This window comes from Anomaloglossus baeobatrachus, chromosome 3, assembly GCF_048569485.1.
Source record: "Anomaloglossus baeobatrachus isolate aAnoBae1 chromosome 3, aAnoBae1.hap1, whole genome shotgun sequence".
Classification (NCBI taxonomy): Eukaryota; Metazoa; Chordata; class Amphibia; order Anura; family Aromobatidae; genus Anomaloglossus; species Anomaloglossus baeobatrachus.
In genome coordinates this window covers 366,927,134-366,951,011 of record NC_134355.1, presented here as the reverse complement: position 1 = coordinate 366,951,011, position 23,878 = coordinate 366,927,134, and the positions used below count along the sequence as shown (strand labels likewise).

The 23,878-nt window shown below is 44.9% G+C and overlaps 1 protein-coding gene across 1 annotated transcript in view; it reads left to right on the top strand.

Moving 5' to 3' along the window:
* ZNF292 (zinc finger protein 292) overlaps window positions 1-23,878 on the top strand; it is a 76,157-nt gene that overhangs the window by 29,747 nt on the left and 22,532 nt on the right. Inside the window, exons 2-4 of the mRNA XM_075340150.1 lie at window positions 14,408-14,562; window positions 15,109-15,187; window positions 20,628-20,763. Of these exons, the coding sequence (XP_075196265.1) occupies window positions 14,408-14,562; window positions 15,109-15,187; window positions 20,628-20,763 (370 nt within the window). The remainder of the gene's footprint in view (window positions 1-14,407; window positions 14,563-15,108; window positions 15,188-20,627; window positions 20,764-23,878) is intronic.

Genomic DNA, 23,878 nt, shown 5'->3' with positions numbered 1-23,878 from the left:
GCTGCAGTCTGGTCTTAACGGAGTTATGTATTATGCTTTTATGATGGTGGAAATCTGCTGGTGAGCGCCACTGCAATGAATTTATAGCTTTATGAAGCAGAAAAAAACTGTGATCCTTTAGATGTTGAAGTCAACATGATCTTGTAGGCTCAATGCTAAATATGGACGCCAGAGGCCTAAGGCTATGTGCGCACAGTGCGTTTTTCGCGAATTTTTTGCACGTTTTTTGAGTGCGTTTTTGGGTTCAAAGCTTCATGATTTTGCTTCCCCAGCAAAGTCTGAGTTTTCATTTTTGCTGTCCGCACACCGCTTTTTTTTTTTTTTTTTAAAGCTGCGTTTTTGAGCTTAAAAAAAAATGGACATGTGAATTCTTTCCTGCGTTTTTCTGCGTTTTCCCCCCATGCAATGCATTGGAAAAACGCAGAGATCAAAAACGCAGCCAAAAACAAACCAAAACGCTGTAAAAATGCATGCGTTTTTACTGGCGCGTTTTTGAGCGTTTTTATCGGCCAAAAACGCACAAACACAGCTTCAAAAAAATGCAGTGTGCACACATAGCCTAAGGGTACTTTCATACTACGTTTTTTTTAATATGTGCCCTGAACTTTTTTTTTAAAGCAAAAACGGATCCATTACAAATGCATTTTCATTTCAATGCATTTGCATTAGTCTCGCGTCAACATGCGTTCACATGTGGTTGCATGCGGTACAGTCAGAAGCTAGTGACTTGCAGTGTTTTAACTTTTTTCAAAAACGCTACTTGTAGCATTTTTGACCTGCATCCAAATACTGCATGTCACCGGATCCTGACTGTACCGCATGCAACCGCATGTTAACTGTGGTATGCTGATAGAAAGAATCCTGTTTGCTCTACTGAGCATGCCCAGAAACCACCTGGAGTGATCAGAGAGTATCTCTCTCTCGGTCTCTCCCCCCTCCTTTCTCCCTTCTCTCCCCCCTCCTTTCTCCCTTCTCTCCCCCCTCCTTTCTCCCTTCTCTCCCCCCTCCTTTCTCCCTTCTCTCCCCCCTCCTTTCTCCCTTCTCTACCCCCTCCTTTCTCCCTTCCCTCCCCCCTCCTTTCTCCCTTCCCTCCCCCCTCCTTTCTCCCTTCCCTCCCCCCTCCTTTCTCCCTTCCCTCCCCCCTCCTTTCTCCCTTCTCTTCCCCCCTCCTTTCTCCCTTCCCTCCCTCCTCCTTTCTCCCTTCTATCCCCCCTCCTTTCTCCCTTCTCTCCTCCCTCCTTTCTCCCTTCTCTCCTCCCTCCTTTCTCCCTTCCCTCCCCCCTCCTTTCTCCCTTCCCTCCCCCCTCCTTTCTTCCTTCTCTCCCCCCTCCTTTCTCCCTTCTCTCCCCCCTCCTTTCTCCCTTCTCTCCCCCCTCCTTTCTCCCTTCTCTCCCCCCTCCTTTCTCCCTTCTCTCCCCCCTTCTTTCTCCCTTCCCTCCCTCCTCCTTTCTCCCATCTATCCCCCCTCCTTTCTCCCTTCCCTCCCCCCTCCTTTCTCCCTTCTCTTCCCCCCTCCTTTCTCCCTTCCCTCCCTCCTCCTTTCTCCCTTCCCTCCCTCCTCCTTTCTCCCTTCTATCCCCCCTCCTTTCTCCCTTCTCTCCTCCCTCCTTTCTCCCTTCCCTCCCCCCTCCTTTCTCCCTTCCCTCCCCCCTCCTTTCTCCCTTCTCTCCCCCCTCCTTTCTCCCTTCTCTCCCCCCTCCTTTCTCCCTTCCCTCCCCCCTCCTTTCTCCCTTCCCTCCCTCCTCCTTTCTCCCTTCCATCCCCCCTCCTTTCTCCCTTCTATCCCCCCTCCTTTCTCCCTTCACTCCCCCCTCCTTTCTCCCTTCTATCCCCCCTCCTTTCTCCCTTCTCTCCCCCCTCCTTTCTCCCTTCTCTTCCCCCCTCCTTTCTCCCTTCTCTTCCCCCCCTCCTTTCTCCCTTCTCTTCCCCCCTCCTTTCTCCCTTCTCTTCCCCCCTCCTTTCTCCCTTCTCTTCCCCCCTCCTTTCTCCCTTCTCTTCCCCCCCTCCTTTCTCCCTTCTCTTCCCCCCCTCCTTTCTCCCTTCTCTTCCCCCCTCCTTTCTCCCTTCTCTTCCCCCCCTCCTTTCTCCCTTCTCTTCCCCCCCTCCTTTCTCCCTTCTCTTCCCCCCCTCCTTTCTCCCTTCTCTTCCCCCCCTCCTTTCTCCCTTCTCTTCCCCCCCTCCTTTCTCCCTTCTCTTCCCCCCCTCCTTTCTCCCGTCTCTACCCCCCCCCTCCTTTCTCCCGTCTCTACCCCCCCCCCCTCCTTTCTCCCGTCTCTTCCCCCCCCTCCTTTCTCCCGTCTCTTCCCCCCCCTCCTTTCTCCCGTCTCTTCCCCCCCCTCCTTTCTCCCGTCTCTTCCCCCCCCTCCTTTCTCCCGTCTCTTCCCCCCCCTCCTTTCTCCCGTCTCTTCCCCCCCCTCCTTTCTCCCGTCTCTTCCCCCCCCTCCTTTCTCCCGTCTCTTCCCCCCCTCCTTTCTCCCGTCTCTTCCCCCCCCTCCTTTCTCCCGTCTCTTCCCCCCCCTCCTTTCTCCCGTCTCTTCCCCCCCCCTCCTTTCTCCCGTCTCTTCCCCCCCCTCCTTTCTCCCGTCTCTTCCCCCCCCCTCCTTTCTCCCGTCTCTTCCCCCCCCTCCTTTTTCCCTTATCTTCGCAACGTGCGCACATAGCCTTAAAGCGAACCTGTCTACAGGTTTTTCCCATATAAAGTAGGGACACCACCTGTAAGCTATTATATACAACTTTCTAGAATGCTGCATATATGTCCCCAAGCCACTGTGCATAACATTATACTCGCTTATGGGGTGGTCCGGCCCGATGGTCATCTCTGGTTTTGATGCTGCTCCTCCTCTCTTCTTACGGTCACCATCCTTCTTGCTTTGTGTGGATGACGCTTCCTACGTCATACACACAGTGTCTTTCATGTGCCGGCACTTTTTTCCTCTGCGAATGCACTCTACAGTACTTTGCTTGGCAGGGCAGAAAGAAGTGTGGCTGCACAGGAGCGCTATGGTGAGACTCTTGATGACGTACGATGAAAAAAGATGGATGGTGATTGTAAGAAGAGAAGGGGGCAAAGGATCAGAACCAGAGACACCCACTGGACAGGCCCTTATTTGAGTAAAATAAAAGGCCTTTTTTATGATATGCACAGCTGCTTGGGGATTATATATATATATATAATACTAGAAGGTGGCCCGATCCTACGCATCGGGTATTCTAGAATTTACGTATTGTATAGTTCATGTATGATTTTTGTTATATATATATATAATATAATGTTGTTGTGTGTAGTTACCAAGTGTTTGTGTAGGGCGCTGTACATGTTCTGGGTGTGGCGGGGAGTGAGAGAGGTGTTGTATGTGTGTTGCGTGTGTGGCGTTGTTTGTGGAGCGCTGTGTGTCTGTAGCGTTGTGTGGGTGTGGTGTGTTTTGGGGGGAGGTATGTTTTGTTCAATGTGTGTGTTGTGCGGTATGTGCGTATATTTATGTATGCCGCGGTGTTGTGTGTGTGCGGCATTGTCTGTGTGTGTGGGTGTCTGTGTAGGGCGGTGTTTGTGGTTCCCAGTGTGTGTGTGTGTGTGGTGTGTTGTGTGTGTGTGTGTGTGTTGGGGGGAGGTGTGCACCTCCCATCGTGCCCCATCCCCCATGCTGCGCACCCCCCATTGTGCTCCATCCCCCATGCTGCGCACCCCCCATCGTGCTCCATCCCCTATGCTGCGCATTCCCTATCGTGCTCCATCCCCCATGCTATAATAGTTCTCCTATTATACTCAGAGAGGAGTATAATAGGAGGACTATAATAGGAGGAGTAGTCCTGGGGGGAGAGGAGTATAATGCCGGCTCCCTGCACATGTGTACCGGGAGCCGGTGTATGCTGGTAACTATGATACACATCGGGTAACTAAGGGACCTTAGTTACCCGATGTGTATAATGGTTACCAGCGTTCACCGGCTCCGTCACGATCCCAGCATCGCAAGGTTATGTCTGGCGCTGCTGGGATCGTGACTGAGCCGGTGTACACTGGTAACTGTGATACACATCGGATAACTAAGGGACCTTATTTACCCGATGTGTATAATGGTTACCAGCGTTCACGGGCTCCGTCAAGATCCCAGCATCGCAAGGTTATGTCTGGCGATGCGTGCGGAGGGCCGGGGCGAGCGGCCAATCCATGCGGAGGGCGGGGCCAGGCCAAGGCGAGCGACCAATCCGTGGGGGGGCGGAGCCGAGGCGAGGCGAGCGGCCAATCCGTGCGGGGGGCGGGGCCATGGCGAGCCCAGCGGCCAATCAGCTTTGTGTCACCGTAAGGACACAATTTTGGAGCAAGACAGACAGAATAAGGCAATTATATATATAGATATAAAATGCCGTATATGAGAGCTTACAGATGCTGGCTGCACTTTATATGGGGAAAAACCTAATAGGTTTCCCTTTTGTTTGTTTTTTTTCCCTTTATTGTGGTCCAATGTCTGGCAATAATACCAGTCATAAGAAGCAAGGGAACTCGGGACTGCTTCCCCTTTTGTGTTTTTCCTGGCATGGTGAAAGCAGCCGACCTGGTTACTGTACAGTAGGTGTTAGGCTATGTGCCCACGGGGAAAGCATCTGCTAGGAGAGGGCTCCCTGCACACGTAACCAAGGTAAACATCGGGTAACTAAGAAGCGCTTTGCTTGGTAACCCGATATTTACCTTGGTTACGAGCGTCCGCAGCTCTCAGGCGGGGGAGAGAAAGAGGGAGGGAGAGAGAGGGAGAAGAGGGACTGATCACGCCAGGCTGGTGTCTGGGCATGCTCAGTAGAGAAAGCAGGATCCTGCCTATCAGCATGCCAGCGTTCACATGCGTTTGCGTGCTGTTTAGTCAGGATCCAGCGATTTGCAGTATTTGGACGCAGCTCAAAAACGCTAGAAGTAGCGTTTTTGAAAAAAAGTTAAAAAACTGCAAGTCGCTGGATGCTCACTATAACGCACGCAAACGCAGGTGAACGCATGTTGACGCTAGTCTATTGCAAATGCATTGAAATGAAAACGCATTTGCACTGGATCCGATTTTGCGTTAAAAAGTTCATGACGCATGTTAAAAAAAATGTAGTGTGAAAGCAGCCGAAGTGACTCCAGTGTCTTCAATCAAGGCAGGTAAGTATGGGATCCTGCGGAGAAATCCGCAGGAATAATTCACATGCTGCAGAGTTTTCCGCAGGGAAATCTGCATTATTTTGTTATTATTTAAGAGTTGTAGGAGACTTCCTGTTGACTTTTCTCTGCCTAACTTTGGCTGGTGGACAGGTCTCTCCCACTAATAGAGAGCTGTCAATCAAGCTTAGTCGGCGGGGACCCGCCCTTATGACTCCTCTCATTTCCTTATTGTTTATAATCTATTTTCTCTAAAATGCATATAAGGAGATCTGTCTCCATATTTCACAATACAAAGTGCATTAGCCAGGGCTGTGGAATCGGAGTCATGAAATCAGTCGGTATCCATTTGGTGGAGTCGGTGTAAAATGGACCGACTCCTAATATATATAATAAATGGGTGCAGCGGTTCAATGCATTATGTGATGAATATTTTTTCATAAGAATTTGGGAACATTTTGAAATGTCTGTTCTCTTCTTGATCAAAGGAGCTAGGCTTTTTGAGATGAATCTGTACTGCACTACATGATTTAAGTAGTGAAGCTCCGCCTCCAAAGCTAAGGGTTAAAACATAGACACAAAGAAGGCCTGCAATCATCTCCTAAGTGCTAGATACTCTAGTGAACAAGTAGTAGGATTAAGGTACTGTATTTTTCGTTTTATAAGACGCACCAGATTATAAGACGCACCCCACATTTAGAGATAAAAAACCTTAAAAAAAAAAAATATGGGGTCCATTTTATAATCCGGTGGTGCCTTACCAGGGAGATGGGGCAGCAGTGGTGGTGGAGCGAGGGTCACAGGAAGCAGGGACTGCATAAGAGTACAGCATTGCTATGGACGGTGCAGAGGCGGGCCCAGATACTCACTGTGGGCCTCTGTCCTGGGGTAGCCGGCACTGCTCTGTGCTGGTGCTCGCTGCAGGCGCTGAGGCACTGGCCATTCTGAAAATGTCTGCAGTGCAGGTTTCAAAGAAATGGCAGCCGGAGTCGGCGCATGCGCAGATGAGAGCTTGAGCCGAGAGCTCCATCTGCGCGTGCGCCGACTCTGGGCATCATTTTTTAACCCTTTAGTGACGGAGCTAATTTTCACCTTAATGACCAGACCAAATTTTGCAATTCTGACCAGTGTCACTTCATGAGGTTATAACTCTGGAACGCTTCAACGGATCCCGGTGATTCTGAGATTGTTTTTTCGTCACATATTGGACTTCATGTTAGTACCAAATTTAGGACAATATTTTTTGTGTTTATTTATGAAAAAAATTGAATATTGGCAAAAATTTTGAAAATTTAGCAATTTTCAACTTTTGAATTTTTATACCGTTAAACCAGAGATTTCTGTGACACAAAATAGTTAATAAATAACATTTCCCACTTGTCTACTTTACATCAGCACAATTTTGGAAACAAAATTTTTTTTTGTTAGGAAGTTAGAGGGGTTCAAAGTTTATCAGCAATTTCTCATTTTTACATCAAAATTTACAAAACCAGTTTTTTAGGGACCACATCACATTTGAAGTGACTTCAATAGGCCTAGATGACAGAAAATACCCAAAAGTGACACCATTCTAAAAACTGCACCCCCCAAAGTACTCAAAACCACATTCAAGAAGTTTATTAACCCTTCAGGTGCTTCACATGAACAAAAGCAATGTGGAATGAAAAAAAGCAAAAATTAAATTTTACCTAAAAATGCTGCTCTAACCCAAATTTATTCACTTTTAGAAGAAATAACACAACAAAATGGACCTCAAAACTTGTTACCCACTTTCTTATGAGCGCGCTGATACCCCACATGTGGTCAGAAACCTCTGTTTGGACAAATGGGAGGGCTCGGAACAGAAGGAGCAATATTTGAATTTTGGAAAGCAAATTTGGCTGAAATAGATTGCGGGCACCATGTTGCATTTACAGGTCCGCTAAGGTACCTAAACAGAAGAAATCCCTCACAAGTGACACCATTTTGGAAACTAGACCCCTCAAGGCTTCTATCTAGGGGTATAGTGAGCATTTTAGATCCACAGGTACTTCACAGATTTTGTTAACGTTACGTTGTCATATTGAAAATTTTAATAATTTTCTCAAAAATGTTGCTTTAGCATCAATTTTCTCACTTTTTCAAGAGGTAATTCCAAAAATTTGACCTCAAGGTTTGTTACCCACTTTTTTATGAGCGCGGTGATACCTCACATGTGGTCTGAAACCTTTGTTTGGACAAATGGGAGGGCTTGGAACGAAAGGAGCAATATTTGAATTTTAGAAAGGAAATTTGGCTGAAAAAGATTGCGGGCACCATGTCGCATTTGGAGGTCCCCTAAGGTACCTAAACAGCAGAAACCCCGCACAAGTGGCCCCATTTTGGAAACTAGGCCCCTCAAGGAATTTATCTAGATGTTTGGTGAGTACCCTGAACCCTCAGGTGCTTCACAGAATTTTATAACGTTGAGCCATGAAAAAAAAAAAATAAAATTTTACCACAAAATTGTTATTTCAACCAGGTAGCTTTTTTTTTTACAAGAGTAAAAGGAAAAAATTCAGCATAACATTTATTGTGCAATTTCTCCTGAGTTTGGTGATACCTTATATGTGGTGGAAATCAACTGTTTGGGCGCATGGCAGGGCTCGGAAGGGAAGGAGTGCCATTTGACTGCAAAATTGGCTGGAATCAATAGCGGACGCCAGGTTGCATTTGGAGAGCCCCTGAGGTGCCTAAACAGTGGCTGTCCCCCAAAAGTGACTCCATTCTGGAAACAAGACACCTCAAGGCTTTTATCAAGGTGTATAGTGAGCAGTTTGAATCCACGAGTACTTCACAGAATTTGATAAGCTTAGGTTGCCATATTGAAAATTTTCATTTTTTTCACAAAACTGTTGCTTTAGCATCAAATTTCTCACTTTTTCAAGAGACAACAACAAACCGTGGACCCCACAGGTTGTTATCCAATGTCTTATGAGCACAGGGATACCCCACATGTGGCCAAAAACCTCTGTTTGGATAAATGGGAGGGCTTGGAATGGAGGGAGCACCATTTGAATTCTGGAAAAGTTGAAATAAATTGCGCGCATCATGTCACATTAGCAGGGCCCCTTGGGTACCTATACAGCAGAAACCCCCACAAGTGACCCCATTTTGGAAACTGGATTTTATTCAGGAGTATAGTAAGCATTTTGAATCCACAGGTACTTCACAAAAATGTTGCTGTAGCAACAAATGTCTCACTGTTAGGCTATGTGGCCATGATCCAGCGACACGGCATCTAGTACACAGTGTCAGCCTCCTGCAGAGATGTGAGTGTTGTCCACGGGAGAACGCAGCTGCCCAAGCCCACGATTTGGGTTCAGGCCGCTGTGGAGCTCTATGCTACCTGCAGAGAACACTCATCTCCGCAGCATAAATTGACATGCTGAGGCTCGGGAAGCTGCGCCACAGGTCGGTTTATGCTGCGGAGAAAAGAAGCACATTGGGCATGGGATTTCTAAAAATCCTTCCACTGTGCTTCTACTGCACAACGCAGCGCTATGGACGCAGGGAAAACACTCTGCGCCCAAAACGCTGCAAACCCTGATTGTGGGCACACAGCGTAAAATGCTACAATGGATGAATGGATAGATGTCAAACAAAGATAACGTCCCATTCCCCTGCATATTCTAAGCTGGCGCCCTTTAGTGCCTTTCATGTGGCACTAAAGGGTGCCTAGCCTTGTATTTAGCCCCCCAAAAAATTAATAATTAAAATAAACGACGTGGGGTCCCCCCTATTTTTGATAGCCAGCTAGGGTAAAGCAGACAGCTGTAGCCTGCAAACCACAGCTGACAGCTTCACCTTGGCTGGTGATCAATTTGGAGGGCTCCCCAGGCGTTTTTTAAAAAAAAAAAAAAAAACGTGGGGTCCCCCCCAAATTAGATCACCAGCCAAGGTGAAGCGGACAGCTGGGGTCTGGTATTCTCAGGGTGGGAAGAGCCATGGTTATTGGACTCTTCCCAGCCTAAAAATAGCAGGCTGCAGCCGCCCCAGAAGTGGCGCATCCATTAGATGCGCCAATCCTGGCGCTTCGCCCCAGCTCATCCCGCGCCCTGGTGCGGTGGCAGACGGGGTAATATATGGGGTTGATACCAGCTGTAATGTCACCTGGCATCAAGCCCTGGGGTTAGTGATGTCACGGCATCTGAACAGATACCCGACATCACTAACCCAGTCAGTAATAGAAAAAAAAAAGACAAAAAAAAAATTTATTTGAAAAAACACTCCCCGAAACATTCCTCTTTTACCAATTTATTGAAAATAAAGAAATTCCGGTCGCTGTAATCCATTTTGGAGGTCCCTCGGCGACTCTGGATCTTCTAGAATATGGGGGGCACGTTCAGGGAACGTATCCCCCATTTTCTGGAAGAGCAAGCTCTCCATGAGCAGTGTGGGTGCAGTAATCTGAGAATACTGCACTCACACTGCCCCGGTCCAACCTAGGGCAGAGTGACCTGCAGTAACCTCATTCCAGAATATGAGGGGCACGCTCACAGAACGTACCCCCCATTTTCTGGAACAGCAGCCTCTCCATGTGAGGAGTGTGGCTGCAGATCACTGCACTCACCCTCCCCCGGTCCACAGTGGAGCAGCCTGTGCAGCAGCGACGTCAGCAGGATCCCTGCTTCCAGGGATCCAGCTGACAGCCGCTGTCTGCGCATGCGCCGCCAGCATTGAAGAAGGAGGCGGCGATCGCGGGTCCGGAGCGGCAGACAGGTAACGTATAACCGGGGGCTTGGGGGTGGGGGGGGTGACCTAGTGGGACCTGGGGACACCTTTCTGCCGCATGTGACGTGTCACATGCGGCAGAAAGAGCAGAATGAAGGCGGCCGCGCGCTGTGCGCCGCCATCTTCCACGCTCCGGAGGGGGGAGGGGGGTGGTGGCTCTGGAGAACCGGAGGGGGCTCCGGTGGACCGGAGGAGGGGTCAGGGGGAGGACATTTCCCTCCGATCTGAAATGTTTGATCATTTCAGATCGGAGGGAAATGACTGCAGAGCCGGCGCCGGCGGCAGTTTTCTGTGCGCTTCGGCGCCATTTTGGATGTCCGGTGGGGGTAGGGGTGGGGGTGGGGGGACTCTCCGGTACCGGGGGCTTTGGGGGCACTAGGGGGTTAGATTTCTTTCTCATCTGACATGTTTGATCATGTCAGATGAAAAAGAAATCAGTTTTACCGGCCATTTCTTTTTTTTTCATGTGTTCGTCGGTATACGGTGTATACCGGCGATCACATTAACGGGGTCCAAAAAAAACACCCCGATTCATAATCTGGGGGGTCTCAGCTACCCCCGGTAGCTGAAACCCCCGAGATTTTCGGTCGCTGGGGGGCGCTACAGGGTTTTTTCGGGCCGCCGCTTTAAAGCGGCGGAACAGAATAAGTACCCTGTTTTGCCGCCGCTTTAAGTCGTACGGCCGTCGTTATGAGGTTAAAGCCCTTACTGACAACCTCTTCAGAATGGCCCATGCCTCGCTTCCCACCACACAGAGCAGGGTCGCTTGCCGCAGAGAGCGGCACTACATTGCTCTGCCTTCTGTGACACATTTCCACGACCCCACGGTAAGCTACATTCGGATTTTAAGACTCACCTCTCATTTTCCTCCTTCCTTGCTTCTTAAACAAAGTCCAAAGTTTCAATAAATGGCAAATGATCCTTTAGAATTAGATGATCTTGTTGAAGCTGCTTCACATCGCTCTCCTATTCATCACATGCGCTGTGTTGTGCACACACTGGAGCTGACAACGAGAGAGGCTGCAAGAGGGACATGCTGGAACTCTGACTGACAAAGTAAGGAAATTAGTTATTGCTGCCAGAACCCCTAAAATTGATTCCATATGGAAGAGACGTGCTGGGAAAGGGGCAATTGTCAATCAAGCCATTCGGAGGGGCAGCACTTATTTAATGATTAAGCTGAAACCCTTTTTTTGTAGACAACCCGCAGGTAACCCTAAATGAAGGTCAAAGGACACAAGTGACTAAATTGAAGGAATTATTTTATCAATTTACAGTGACTGAAAAATCACTAGCTCAATATTTAACTCCTGGCTATTTCATACAGGAGTGGAAGAACTTGCTTTTTGTCTGCCTCAAAGAGGAGGTATAATCGCAGATGGCATTGCTGCTTCAATGAAACTGAGAGACATTGCTATTAGAAAATAAATTTCTTCTGGCAGCTGTGTATGTGGGCCCAAGTCATATATTTCTGGATGATCACCAGCTTCCTAAAGGAAAAGAAGCTCTGACAGAGGTAGCAGTTAGGATGAGTGGGCTACAGAACTGCCAAGCGGAAGAGGACTTGGATCCCGTCAGTGCTACGGCTGACATATCTTCAGCCTCATCAGATAAGGAGTTTAATTTTGATAAGTATTTGGACGACATGGAACAGGCAAAGCAAACTGACCATACATATTTCAGCAAAATTTTTTACTTGCTCTCAAAGAAGTAGAAGAGTTCAACTGTTCATCAATACTGACTGTGCATGAGGAAATTCCTTTATACCCTGAAACTGTTAGAGATGTTGCTCATGTGGTCACCACTTTGCCACCAACCCAAGTTAGTGTAGAGGTTGTTCTCTAGCCTCAAAATAATTTGGTCAGATTTGAGGTCATCTATGAAGGAGGATGTGATGGAGGAGATACCATTTCTCAGAACAAATTCATAGACTGGACAAATGTTATTCCGTACAGTTTTGTTGAAAACTGTTTTTTCCCTCTTACTGCATAGTGTATTGCATATTTACAATTTATTAAAGTTTTTTTGTGTTCTAAACTTGTATTCCAATAAATATCATTTCTGTTTTATCTAAAGCTTTATTATTGCATGATAATAATGATTAAAAGCCTGATGTTACCATTTTACTACAGTAAATTTATCACAAACATGAGTTATGTATGAAAAAGGTGGAGTCGGAATCAGGGAAATTGAGGAGTCAGAGGTTTGGCTTAATGACTCCACAGCCCTGATTAGTACACAGATCTCTTGGTATGATAAGGCTAGGTTCACATTTCCGTTGTTTATTATCAGTCACAATCCGCCGCTCTGATAAACAACGCAATCCATTTGGCGGATTCCGTTGTTTCCCATAGACTTGTATGAGCGGCGGATTGTGACTAATGCCCTTGCGTTGCATCCGCCGCTCGACTGATCAGTGGAACGACTGCCCGTCGGGCGGCAGGAACGCAGCTTGCAATGTTTTTTGAGCAGCTGAATCCTTTTGATTTTGCTGTGCATGCTCTCTCTCGGCAACCGAACGATCAGCTGATCGCCTGGCAGTCGCCTTCTGTGAGCGATCAGCTGATCTCCTGGCCACCGGCTCTTGAGAGCGATCAGCTGATCGTTCACAATAGCTGGCTGATCAGCTGATCGTTCACAGAAGCCGGCCACTGGGAGATCAGCTGATCGCTCTCAAAAGCCGGCGGCCGGCTATTGTAAACTAGCACTCGTTTTACAACGGAATCCGCTTTCTTGTGACAATGAATTTCAATTCTTGTCACCCGTTGTACAGCGCATCAGTCACAAGCGTCAAGCAACTCATGTGACTGATGCAAAAGAACGGAAATGTGAACCTAGCCTAAGGCAGCTGTGCTTACTTTACTAGCACTTAATTCACAGGAGATTTCAGGACTCCATTTGGGGAATAGTTGGGATCCTAGCAGGTAGACCGCAAGCAATCATACATGAATCTTGGTGGATACGTAATCCTATGTTTGATAGGAAATTTCTTTAACATGGATTTTCAAAATAAATCACCAGAATGTGAGTCCCCAAATCGCCTGTGAATTAAGTGGCAGTCCACTTTTGTGATCCCCACTCATATCAGTGTCTATACAATTGCTGAGTACAGTATCTTGCTTCATCAGTCCCATGGACAGAGAATGGGGTACTGGTTACTCGTGTGCAGTACCTCTCCATTCGTATAGGGAGGTGATGTTAGGACCACCATTCTCTTGGTTTGGATTCCCGCTATCATACATTTGTTAATACATATTCTGTCCCGATTCCTCCTGTAATTATTGGATTCAATAGGTGACTGCTGTTTTATAGAATCCAGATGTGTTGAGCAGACGGTATGCTGACTTAAAGCTCAGTTGTCCAATCTATTGCAGGAGCATTGATCTATTCGGTGAAAGCTCAACCGTCCAATTTGAGACTGTGATGTTCTAGGTTTTCCAGGGGTGGCCTAGAAAACCCAGCTATTGGCCAGCTATTTAGCTTCGCAGTAAGGCTACTTTCACACATCCGGCTGTAGCAGTGCGGCACAATCCGGCGCTCTGCTGAAAAAAACGAAACCGTTTTTTTTTTTTTTTTGCCGCAGGTTTCATTTTTTCCAGCATTGACTTGCATTGGCGCCGCATTGTGCCGCATGGGCTTGCGTTCCGTCCGTTTTTTGCCGCATGCGGAAGATTTAGCCGATGCGGCGGCCGGATGGAACGTTCCCTGGCACGTTTTTTGCTCCGGCAAAAAAAAAACGCATCGCGCCGCATCCGGCACATTTTTCAATGCATGCCTATGGGCAAAAAACGCATCCGGCCGCCGCATGCGGTTTCTTCCACTGCGCATGCTCAGTAGCGTGCTGCAACCGGAAAAAAACGGACGGGCCGCATGTAAAAACTTATGCAAAGGATGCGGTGTTTTCGCCGCATCTGTTGCATGGGTTTCACAGCCGGATTGAGCCGCACTGCTAAAACCGGAGGTGTGAAAGTAGCCTTAGAACACTGCCAGTCTTCGTCTTCTGCTTATTTGTGCTAGTTGGCCTCTGGTATCGGTTCTCTGAGAATTGATCTTTTGCTGCATGACCTTTTGACTTTGTTTGACCTTCCTTTTCCCTTTTCCCTCTGCTCTGCTACCCTCCAGATATTGTTACTGCTGAGCGTGACCTGACTATGCCTTTGCCTATCCACTTAATCTTGACGTGATCTCCTGGTGCCTGACCCCGGAACGTTTCACTACCATGCCGCACGACTTATCCGTGTAGTGACACGACTCACACTGTGGTGATAGAGTTGAATACCTAAATTACAGGCATAAGTTACAGTAACAAAATAAATTCAGTATTGATCAAAGCAGTCAACCTTGTATTCACTTTTGTATCACGAGTGGGTTTGATAAAGATACATATCAGAGAGCACTTATTAATTTTATTTGTTTTATATTTTGAAACAACAGTTTTTATTCATTAAAACATATGTGAATAACTTGTGATTGGTTGGATTTGTATAATCCATCACTTCATTGCTGTAAATGTTCCTTCTTTTCAAACAGACTCTCCTTGAGTATGCCGAGAAATGGAAAGCTTCTGAAGACTCTCTGCCCCTACTGGAAGTGTACACGGTGGCCATCCAAAGTTACTCCAATGCCAGGCCATACCTCACCTCGCAGTGTGAAAATGTCAGCTTGGTACTGGAGCGGCTAGCTTTGTAAGTATTGTTAACAAAATAAAAAAAATCTTCATTTTATCTTTTTTTTTTTTTTCTTTCTAACACATCTTGTACTACAGCATGAGGGCCAAAATATATTATTTATACCAACATATCTTTACTTAAAAAGGAAATCCTTTTAAGCCACGCTTGGACAGATTGCATTGAAGTCTAGTGACAATTTACGGCACCATGCGTGTGGACAAGGAATAGGAAAAACAGAACAGAGATTGGGGACAACATTCAGATTGACAGTATGCTCATTCTTTTGTGAAAATCTTGCAATACAGTGAGTTAAATGTGCATGTAGGCAAACAGTTGTAACCAGATGCCTCTATTCTACTTGTCCCCTTCATCTGTGTGAACATTACAGGACATTTGTACAGTTACAACCAATAGAAGACTTTTAGCTTTCGTGGGTAAACTATATCTAGCCACTCAGGGAAAAGCAATTAAATGGGCTTTACAAGATTTGCGTTATGTATTATCTAACTTTTTCTTACAATTTCTACAAGCACACAACACACTTTCTCATTTGTTTTGTAGAAGCTGTGTTGAACTCCTGTTGTGTTTGCCTCAAGAGTTACCCATTGATCACTGGGAAAGATTTCAAGGCACAATAAAGGTAAATTATTATATGTAAAATCGTCTAAGGCCCTCTGCGCACACTGCAGTTTTTGCCGCATGAATTGCTGCAGAAAATGTTCATAACCTTCCTGCAGTCCTTCTCCAGCAAAACCTGTGGTAAAAAAAAAAGGATGTGCGCACACTGCGTTTTTTCCCTCTACAGGTTTTGTTGCAAAATTTCTGCAGCAAAAATAATGAGCATGTCACTTCTTTTCTGCAGGTACCTGCGGTTTTTGCCATAGATAATGGTAAAAAAACGCAGGGACCAACGCGCGGAAAAACCGTGGCAAAAACGCGGATGTGGTATTCTGCCAGAGGGTGTGGATTTTTCTTAAGAAAAGTCCATTTTCTAGTGCGCACATAGCCTAAAGGGAATCTTTCTCCAGGTTTTTGACATCTGAGATCAGCATAATGTGAAGACAGAGATGCTGATTCCAGCAATGTATCACTTGCTTGACTGCTTGTTGTAATTTTTTTTTAAAAAAACTATTATTAGTAGGAGATTAGGACTAGAGGACAAGTAAAACTGCTGCCATGTAATCCTCATAGAGTTCATGAATAATATAACCTCACCCTACCTCTGATTGGCAGCTTTCTGCCTATGCACATTGTCCACAGAAAGATGTCAATGATTGGTGCTGGTTGGATTATACAGAGCTTAAAGGGGTATTCTCCTATCCCAGTATGTAGTAGATGTAATAATAATAGCAAATACCTCATATTAGAAATGTAGTATAGATCTACTGATATAGCCATGTCTCTTACCTCAAGTTTAGGGCATTGCAGCTTAGGTATCCGTGATTATGACCTCGCATATAGTGCAGTTTCTAGTGTACATAACCCATGGATACCTAAGCTACTGCAATGCACTGCACATAAGGTAAGAGACATAGCTATATCAGGAGAACTATACTACATTTCTAATTGGAGGTATTTGCTATTATTATTACTACTTTAATATCCAGAGAACTGCTAAATCTGCAGCAGATTAAACTGATTTTATCAAAACTGCAGCAAGCGACACATCGCTGGAATCAGGCTTTGTCCCTACGTCATGCTGTTATTATATGGAGTAACCACAGATTAGTGGGAAGGTTATGGGTGTAGTCTGGTTATAGATTCCTTTTAAAATAGTATGCCTACAATCCACTGTTTCAGAAAGTCTGTATTCCCGATCCACTACTATATAGATTGGATAATGCTGATATTATGGTCACTTTTTAAGCTTTGAATTTACTCACCATTTCTGTGGGCTATGCAGGCCTCTGGTTTCAAACTTTGTGGCTTGAGAGAAAAAATGTCATCATTTGTCGCTAAGGAATATATGAAACTGGTTAAGGAGTTAAAGTTGCTTTATATTGGGCAGATGCCAGCTGTGTTACATAGCCAGCATCTGCGACTCAAGTTACATAGTTAAATTGGTTTAAAAAAACATGTGCATCAATTTCAACCAATCACTGTAGTTTAATTGCTGACATTTCAATCTCTGACAGCAGCATTTAAATTACACCTTTCCCCGCCTTACCCATACCCGCCCCCTTACATGAGTGCAGATTGCCACGACAGCTGGGGACCTCCTGAAGGCCTCCATGACCACCACGTCAGTCCTCCTGTAAAGTTCAGGCTGAGATTCACGTGAGAACTGAAATTTCTCAATATACTGCAAGACAACGGTAGTTGTAGTTTATAGATTTAGGCTGCTGTCACACATCCGGTTTTTCCTGTGCGGCACAATCCGGCGCGTTGCAGAAAAAAATGCAACAGTTATTTTTTGCCGCCGGTTGCGTTTTTTTTGCATAGACTTACATTAGTGCCGTATTGTGCCGCATGGGCTTGCGTTCCGTCCGGTTTTTGCCGCATGCGGCAGATTTGGCCGATGCAGCGGCCGGATGGAACGTTGCCCGGCACGTTTTTTGTCCGGCAAAAAAACGTGCATCGCGCCGCATCCGGCCGATGCGGCGCGAGTTGCAATGCATGCCTATGAACGCCGCATGCGGCGTCCTGCGGCAAACACCGCATCCGGCCGCCACATGCGTTTTTTTCCACTACGCATGCTCAGTAGCCTGCCACAAGCGTCAAAAACCGGATGGGCCGCATTTAAAAAATGTATGCAAAGGATGCGGTTTTGTCGCCGCATCCGTTGCATAGGTTTTAAAGCTGGGTTGGCCGGCTCTGCTAAAACCGGAGGTGTGAAAGCAGCCTTAGGCAATCATATAATCAAAGATTCAATTCAAGCCCCTTAAAGGCTGTATGGGAAAAAAATATTTGGCATCACTGTGTCCCCCCCAAAAAGTCCAATCTACCAAAGTATAAAATTATTCAAACCACACATTAAGTGCCGGGAAAAAAAATGAAACTCGAAATACTAGAATTCAAATTTTTTGGCAGTCGCCTTTCTCTAATAAAAGTGATCAAAATGTTATACGTAGCACAAAATTGTATCTATAAAATGTCAGCTAAAGGCAGAAAAAAACTCTTGTCATGTGATCTCTTTTCCCAGTTGATAATAAAGAATTGTAAAAAATACTAAATATTTATATCGCAGCATCCAGAAACATAATCTATCAAAATATGAAATTAATACAGTGGAATCTTGGTTAACGAGGACAATCCGTTCTCGGAGTGTGCTTGTTAACCAAGTTACTAGTTCAGCAAAGCAAGATTTCCCATAGGAAATCATTGCAATGCAGACAATTCATTCCACAACTTGTTAAATGTCCCATTCAGGTCCCCTATTGTGTCATTCCACACATGCACAAACACACACAAGCACGCACGCACGCACATATTATGCTCACCTTACCTTCTGTTCCATTGCCGGTCTCCTGAGACTTGCTGTTCTCCGGTACAGGCTGTGTATCGGGTTACCATAACGTCGAGGGAGGAACTTCCTTTGCCAGAACGCTGACGTCAAAGGCAGGAGCCGCTTGCCTCTGATTGGCCAGCGCGCGCTGCCTTTGAGTAGCGGTGACAGGCGAACGTCCTGCTTCGTCGCTATGGTTGCAGATGCACAGCCTGGAGTGGAGCAGCGAACTACAGGACCCAGGAGGCCGGCGATGGAACTGAAGGTACAGATATTATGCTCACCTTTCCTTCCATTCCATCGCCGGCCTCCTGGGTCTTGTAGTTCGCCGCGAGGACGTCCCAATTAGCCGGTGGACTACAAGAACCATGAGGCAGGCGGTGGAACAGAAGGTAAGGTGAGCATAATACTGTGTGTGTGTTTGTGGGTGCTTGTGTGTGTTTGTGTGGACTGCAAGAGTGGGTCAGAGCGCGGTGGATGTACGGAACCGGAAGTGTGTGCGGTGAGTATTTTGCTCGTACAGCAAAGCTTTCTCGTAAACCAGGTTACAAATTTACAGAAAGCTTTGCTTGTTAAGCGAAATTCTCGTTAAGTTTGTTTCTCGTTAAGCGAGGATCCACTGTAATGCTGATCAATATATGCCATGATGAGAAAAAAAATCAAAAGGCCACAATCGTGTTTTTTGGTTGCCGCAGTAACTATTAAAAAATGCATAAATAAATAATAAAAGAATAGTATTTACTCAGATTGTAAAAAACATCAGTTTATTACTCAAAAAACCAAGCTCCTGCACAGCTACTTTGAACTTAATATTAAAATGGCGACGCAAAACAATTTTACGAAATTCTGGGGGGTTTTAAGCCAATAAAATAGTAAAAACAAAACCTGTTTGGGTATCTCCACAATCGTACTGCTATGGAGAATCGGGCTTCTAGTAATTTCTACTGTCAAATAAACGCCATCAAAATAGTGGCAGAATGACGTATTTTATCATCTTTTCACCGCACTAGAATTGTGTTTTGCCATTTCTTTAAATACCAATGTCGGGGATTGACAGCTTCATCTGAATAATTAAATTGCGATGAGTTTATTACGATCTTGCAACTGCAGTTACAGGCAGATGAATATACATATCTGATAAAAACCAGAGAAGATGCATGAAAATTCTCAAAAGTAAAATACATTTTATTTTTTATTAAATATAACTTTTTTTTAACAATAATCAGCAGGAATTTTACAGGAGATCCACCTTTCACCCACTCTAACAATAAAAGTCTGTCATTTCATTAATTATATAGTAGTATTATGTATAAATGTAATACTACAAGTAGTCAATCAAGTAGTTAATAACAAAACATACATATTTCTGTCTCATGAAATCACAAACCACATATAAAGTCAGCTCAGTAACTTAATAATAAAGATAAGTATGCATATTCCCACAATGACGATGTTGAATTTTAGGACCATATTAAATGTATTGGGAACATGTATACTATCTACTAACCATATGCTGAAATGTAGATAATTGAAAATTATATATACAGTGAAACCTTGATTTACGAATAACTTGGTGTGCGAGCATTTCGCTATACGAGCAAAGCTTGCTGTAAATTTGTAACTCTATTTACGAGCAATCTTTGCCGTACGAGCAAATACTTCACCGTGAACATCTTCCGGTTCCGTACTTTAATCGCGCTCTGACCCGCTTTTGCACTCCGCACAAACATGCAAAAACACGCACAAGCACACACATATTATGCTCACCTTACCTACCGTTCCATCACTGGTCTCATGGTTATTGTAGTTCGCCGGTATGGGATGTGTATCGGGTAACCATCACTACGATGGAGGAACTTCCGCTGTCAGTCACTACTCAAAGGCAGCCTGCTGGCCAATCAGAGGTAAGCGTCTCCTGCCTTTGACGTCAGCGCTCTGGCAGCGGAAGCTGTGGGGCATCGGTCGCGTTGGTTACCCGATACACATCCTATACCAGGGAACTACAAGAGCCATGAGGCCAACGATGGAACGTAAGGTAAGCATAATATGTGAGTGCGTGTTTGTGCATGTGTGGAATGGCACAATAGTGAACCAGGATGGGACATTGAACAAATTGTGGAACGAATTGTCTGAGCTTGCATTATTTCCTATGGGAAATTTTGCTTTGCTAGACGAGTAACTTGGTTTACAAGCACACTCCCAGAACGGATTGTTCTCGTTAACCAAGGTTCCACTGTACAAATTGACTGCAATCAAAAAAATTGTTACTAAAAAAATAACCAATATATGTGTATATAATAATAAAAACAGGCACATAAATATATTGCTGAAATGAAGAGTGGCTGGGAGTTGAAACCCAGCACCTCGATGCACATTTCACTCTAGTTTCCTCTGGAGGCGTGTTGTCAAAAAACTGGTGAAAAAGTGCATTGAAAACGCAGCGAAACGAGCGTTTTGCAGCTGCATTTATCCTGCCAAGAAATGCAGTTGCATCCAAATACTCAACGTGTGCACATACCTTAAGAAGCGCCTAATATGCTGGACTCTTGATAGAATGTATTTAAGAAAATGTATGTTTCACTAGTCTTTTGCATTTCTCCTTTAGTACATCTGCTAACTGTATCTCCTTTCTCAGGCCGCACATACAAGATTGACTCAAAATGGCAGTCATGAGCTTGTGCTCTTGTACAATATGTCTCAAGAAGATGGTGTTTGGAGGGATGAAATTTTGGATAAAATTCTTAATGATGAAATCCAGGATCCTTATCTGGGTAAATAATCACTGCAAAACTTTTCAATTACAATGCTATTTATTGGATCTACAAGACTTTTCTATACCTTAGTCATGTGTAAGGAGGGGATATGTTCTTTCAGACAGTAATATATATTGTGTTTTGCCTCAGCTTTTTGCTATTTTGCCATGGTGGATATAAGAGTGTTGCGCTGTGGAAGGTAATATCCTTGATCTGACTCAGTTAGGTCTGGCTGCGTGGGTACCAAGGTCGTAAATATTAGGCAGTCTCACATCATTTCAATTAAATTGATTGCACTCCCAAGCATAAAATATCCTGGCTTTCCGCTGATGTTATCTTCCAGTATTCTGTTTCATACATTTGCTTTAAGTTGATGTTGTACAGTGCATATTCACAGACATGTAAGGTTACAGGTAACGAAGTACCATATGTACGATAAATATGGAGGAGATTACTTAGTGTGCTGGACGCAAGATAAATCTTTCATGATACTGTTTAAATAACAGCTCTGCACTTAAAGGGGATGTTCAATACTCAACAGGCCTCATCTTAATCACATCAGGGCCCCAGAAAAAAACAAGGTCTACTCGCCTCCTACAGCAGTGCTGTTCCGCAATGTTGGCGCTGCTATTCTTGGAGGTTCACGTGACATTGTGCCACGGGACTGCTGCGGTGCGAGCACTCCTGAACTTTATCTTGTATAGTGACTGGGTAGATCAGTTCCGTGTGCTATTGAGATGTCTAGCCAGCCAGTCACTGAGCTTAGTGGCTCATGCGGTTAACCTCCGTGCACTTGTTTGAGCAGTGACGCACACTGTTGTCATAACGTCACCGCTGTCGTCAAAACACCAGGATCATCAGATAACATTTTCTTAAATTTGGGCAAATTCGGAATAGAAATCTTGCAAGTTTCATATTGGCTGCTGGAGCTTTTTTAGCCTCCTGTCTATTGTTCAAGAAATAACACGCACCTAGCCACAGTGGTTGAATCCTGACCCTATTTTTTGTATTGAAGTGTCTTATAAACTTTGTGCAAAAGTCATTGTGAAAGGAGGGGGAGATGGGCAGCTGTGACATCACCTATTGTGATTGGTGGATCCTGTGTTATAAATGTTATGTCTTCCTGAAAATTCAGGAAGTGCAACTCTAAGGCCTAAGACACATGGCATGAAAATCGGAGCGAGTGGAATGCGATAAAACATCGCATTCCACTCGGACCAATATTACCTTATGTGTCAGCACCCATGAGCGATTATTTTCTCAGCCCTAATCGGACCAAGAAAACAATCGCAGCATGCTATGGGTGTAATGCGATCCTTGTTTCTCTTGCACCCATTCAAGTCTATGGGGCGAGAGAAAAATCGCACTGCACTCGCGGTACACCGGTGTAATGTGAGTGCAGAGTGAGAATGGCAATAGCCGGCAACGGAGGAGAGAGGGAGATAAATTCCTCCCTCTCGTCCGCCGGCCCGCCCCTCCTCAGCGCCGGCCCGCCCCTCCTCAGGGCCGGCGCAACCCCCACAGCTGTGGTATGATCGGACCTCAGTCGCAATGACCCTCGGCTCCCGCTGTGCTGCCAGCTTGAGCTGAGTGTCATGCGAGGATCGCAGTAGTCCTCGTGTTGCCCCGGCCTAAAAAAGGTTCACTGGCCATTGGGAAGTTGTAAGATTACCCGCGTTTCCCTGTAAATAAGACAGGGTCTTATATTATATTTTGCTCAGAAAGATGTGTTAGGGCAGTGTTTCTCAACTCCAGTCCTCAAGACCCACCAACAGATCATGTTTTCAGGATTTCCTCAAGCAGGTTTTCAGGATTTCCTTAATGTGGCACAGGTGATGGAATTATTCCCTGTCTAACATTGAGGAAAACCTGAAAACATGATCTGTTGGTGGGTCCTGAGGACTGGAGTTGAGAAACACTGTGTTAGGGCTTATTGTCTTATATTTTCCCGTGAACAACAATACACATTTATTCTTGAACAAAAAAAAAACAGTTTATTCAGATTTAATCATGTCATCAGATTCTTGAACATCAGCATTTTGCATAAACCCTATTAGTGCTTCAGATGCACATTTTCTTTTCTGATCTGCTATTCTCGTGGTGTAGAACCAGTCCTATAGTGGTGGGCACATACCATAGTTACAAAGGTTCAAATTACCTGCTTAAATTTATTATTCTCTTTTGTACTGCAAAGTTTATACCAAAAGAAAGCTGACACTGAAAAACAAACCGACCACTGAAAAGTGGCTCAAATCTTATAGAGAGCAAATTACTCCACAAAACAGGAGAATCAACAATGATGAATCGTGAGCAAAGTGTTGGACGTATGAGAAATTATCTGTGCAGGAGGAGGTTTTCCTATTAGAGGTCTTCAGTATATTTACACTGGAAATCCAATCATATGAAATAATTAACCCCTTAACCCCCGGGCGATTTGTTTTTTGTTTTTTCGGTTTTGTTTTTTTTTTTGTTGTTTTTAGCACCCCTTCTTCTTAGGGCCATAATCTTTTTACTTTACCTTCAATCTTGTCTTAAAAGGGCTTATTTTTTGCAGGACGAGTTGTACTTTTAAATGAAACCATGAATTTTACCATATAGTACTGAAACACGGTACTGAAACACGGCAAATAAATTCCAAGTGTGGAAAAATTGCAGGAAAAGTGCAATTGCACGATAGTTTTGGGGATATTTTTTTCACCGTATTCAATATATGGCAAAACTGATGTGTCGGTGTGATGCCACAGGTCGGTGCGAGTTTGTAGACCCCAAACATGTATAGGTTTACTTTTATCTAAGGGGTTAAAAACAATTTCACAAGTTTGTCCAAAAAAAGTGGCACACTTTTTGCCCCATTTCCTGAAACCCTCATTTTTCGGGATATATGGCTCAGTGACTGCTTAATTTTTGCATCTCAAGCTGACATTTTTAAAGTACAATTTTTGCACAGTTGTTACGTTTTGATCACCTGTTATTGCGTTTTGCCCAGAATTTGCGATGGCCAAAACATTTTTGGGCTTTTGGAATTTTTTGGCCTCTACGCCTTTTACCAATCAGATTAATTGATTTTATATTTTGATAGATCTGGCATTTCTGAACTTCACGATACCAAATGTGTACATTTTTTTTATTTTTT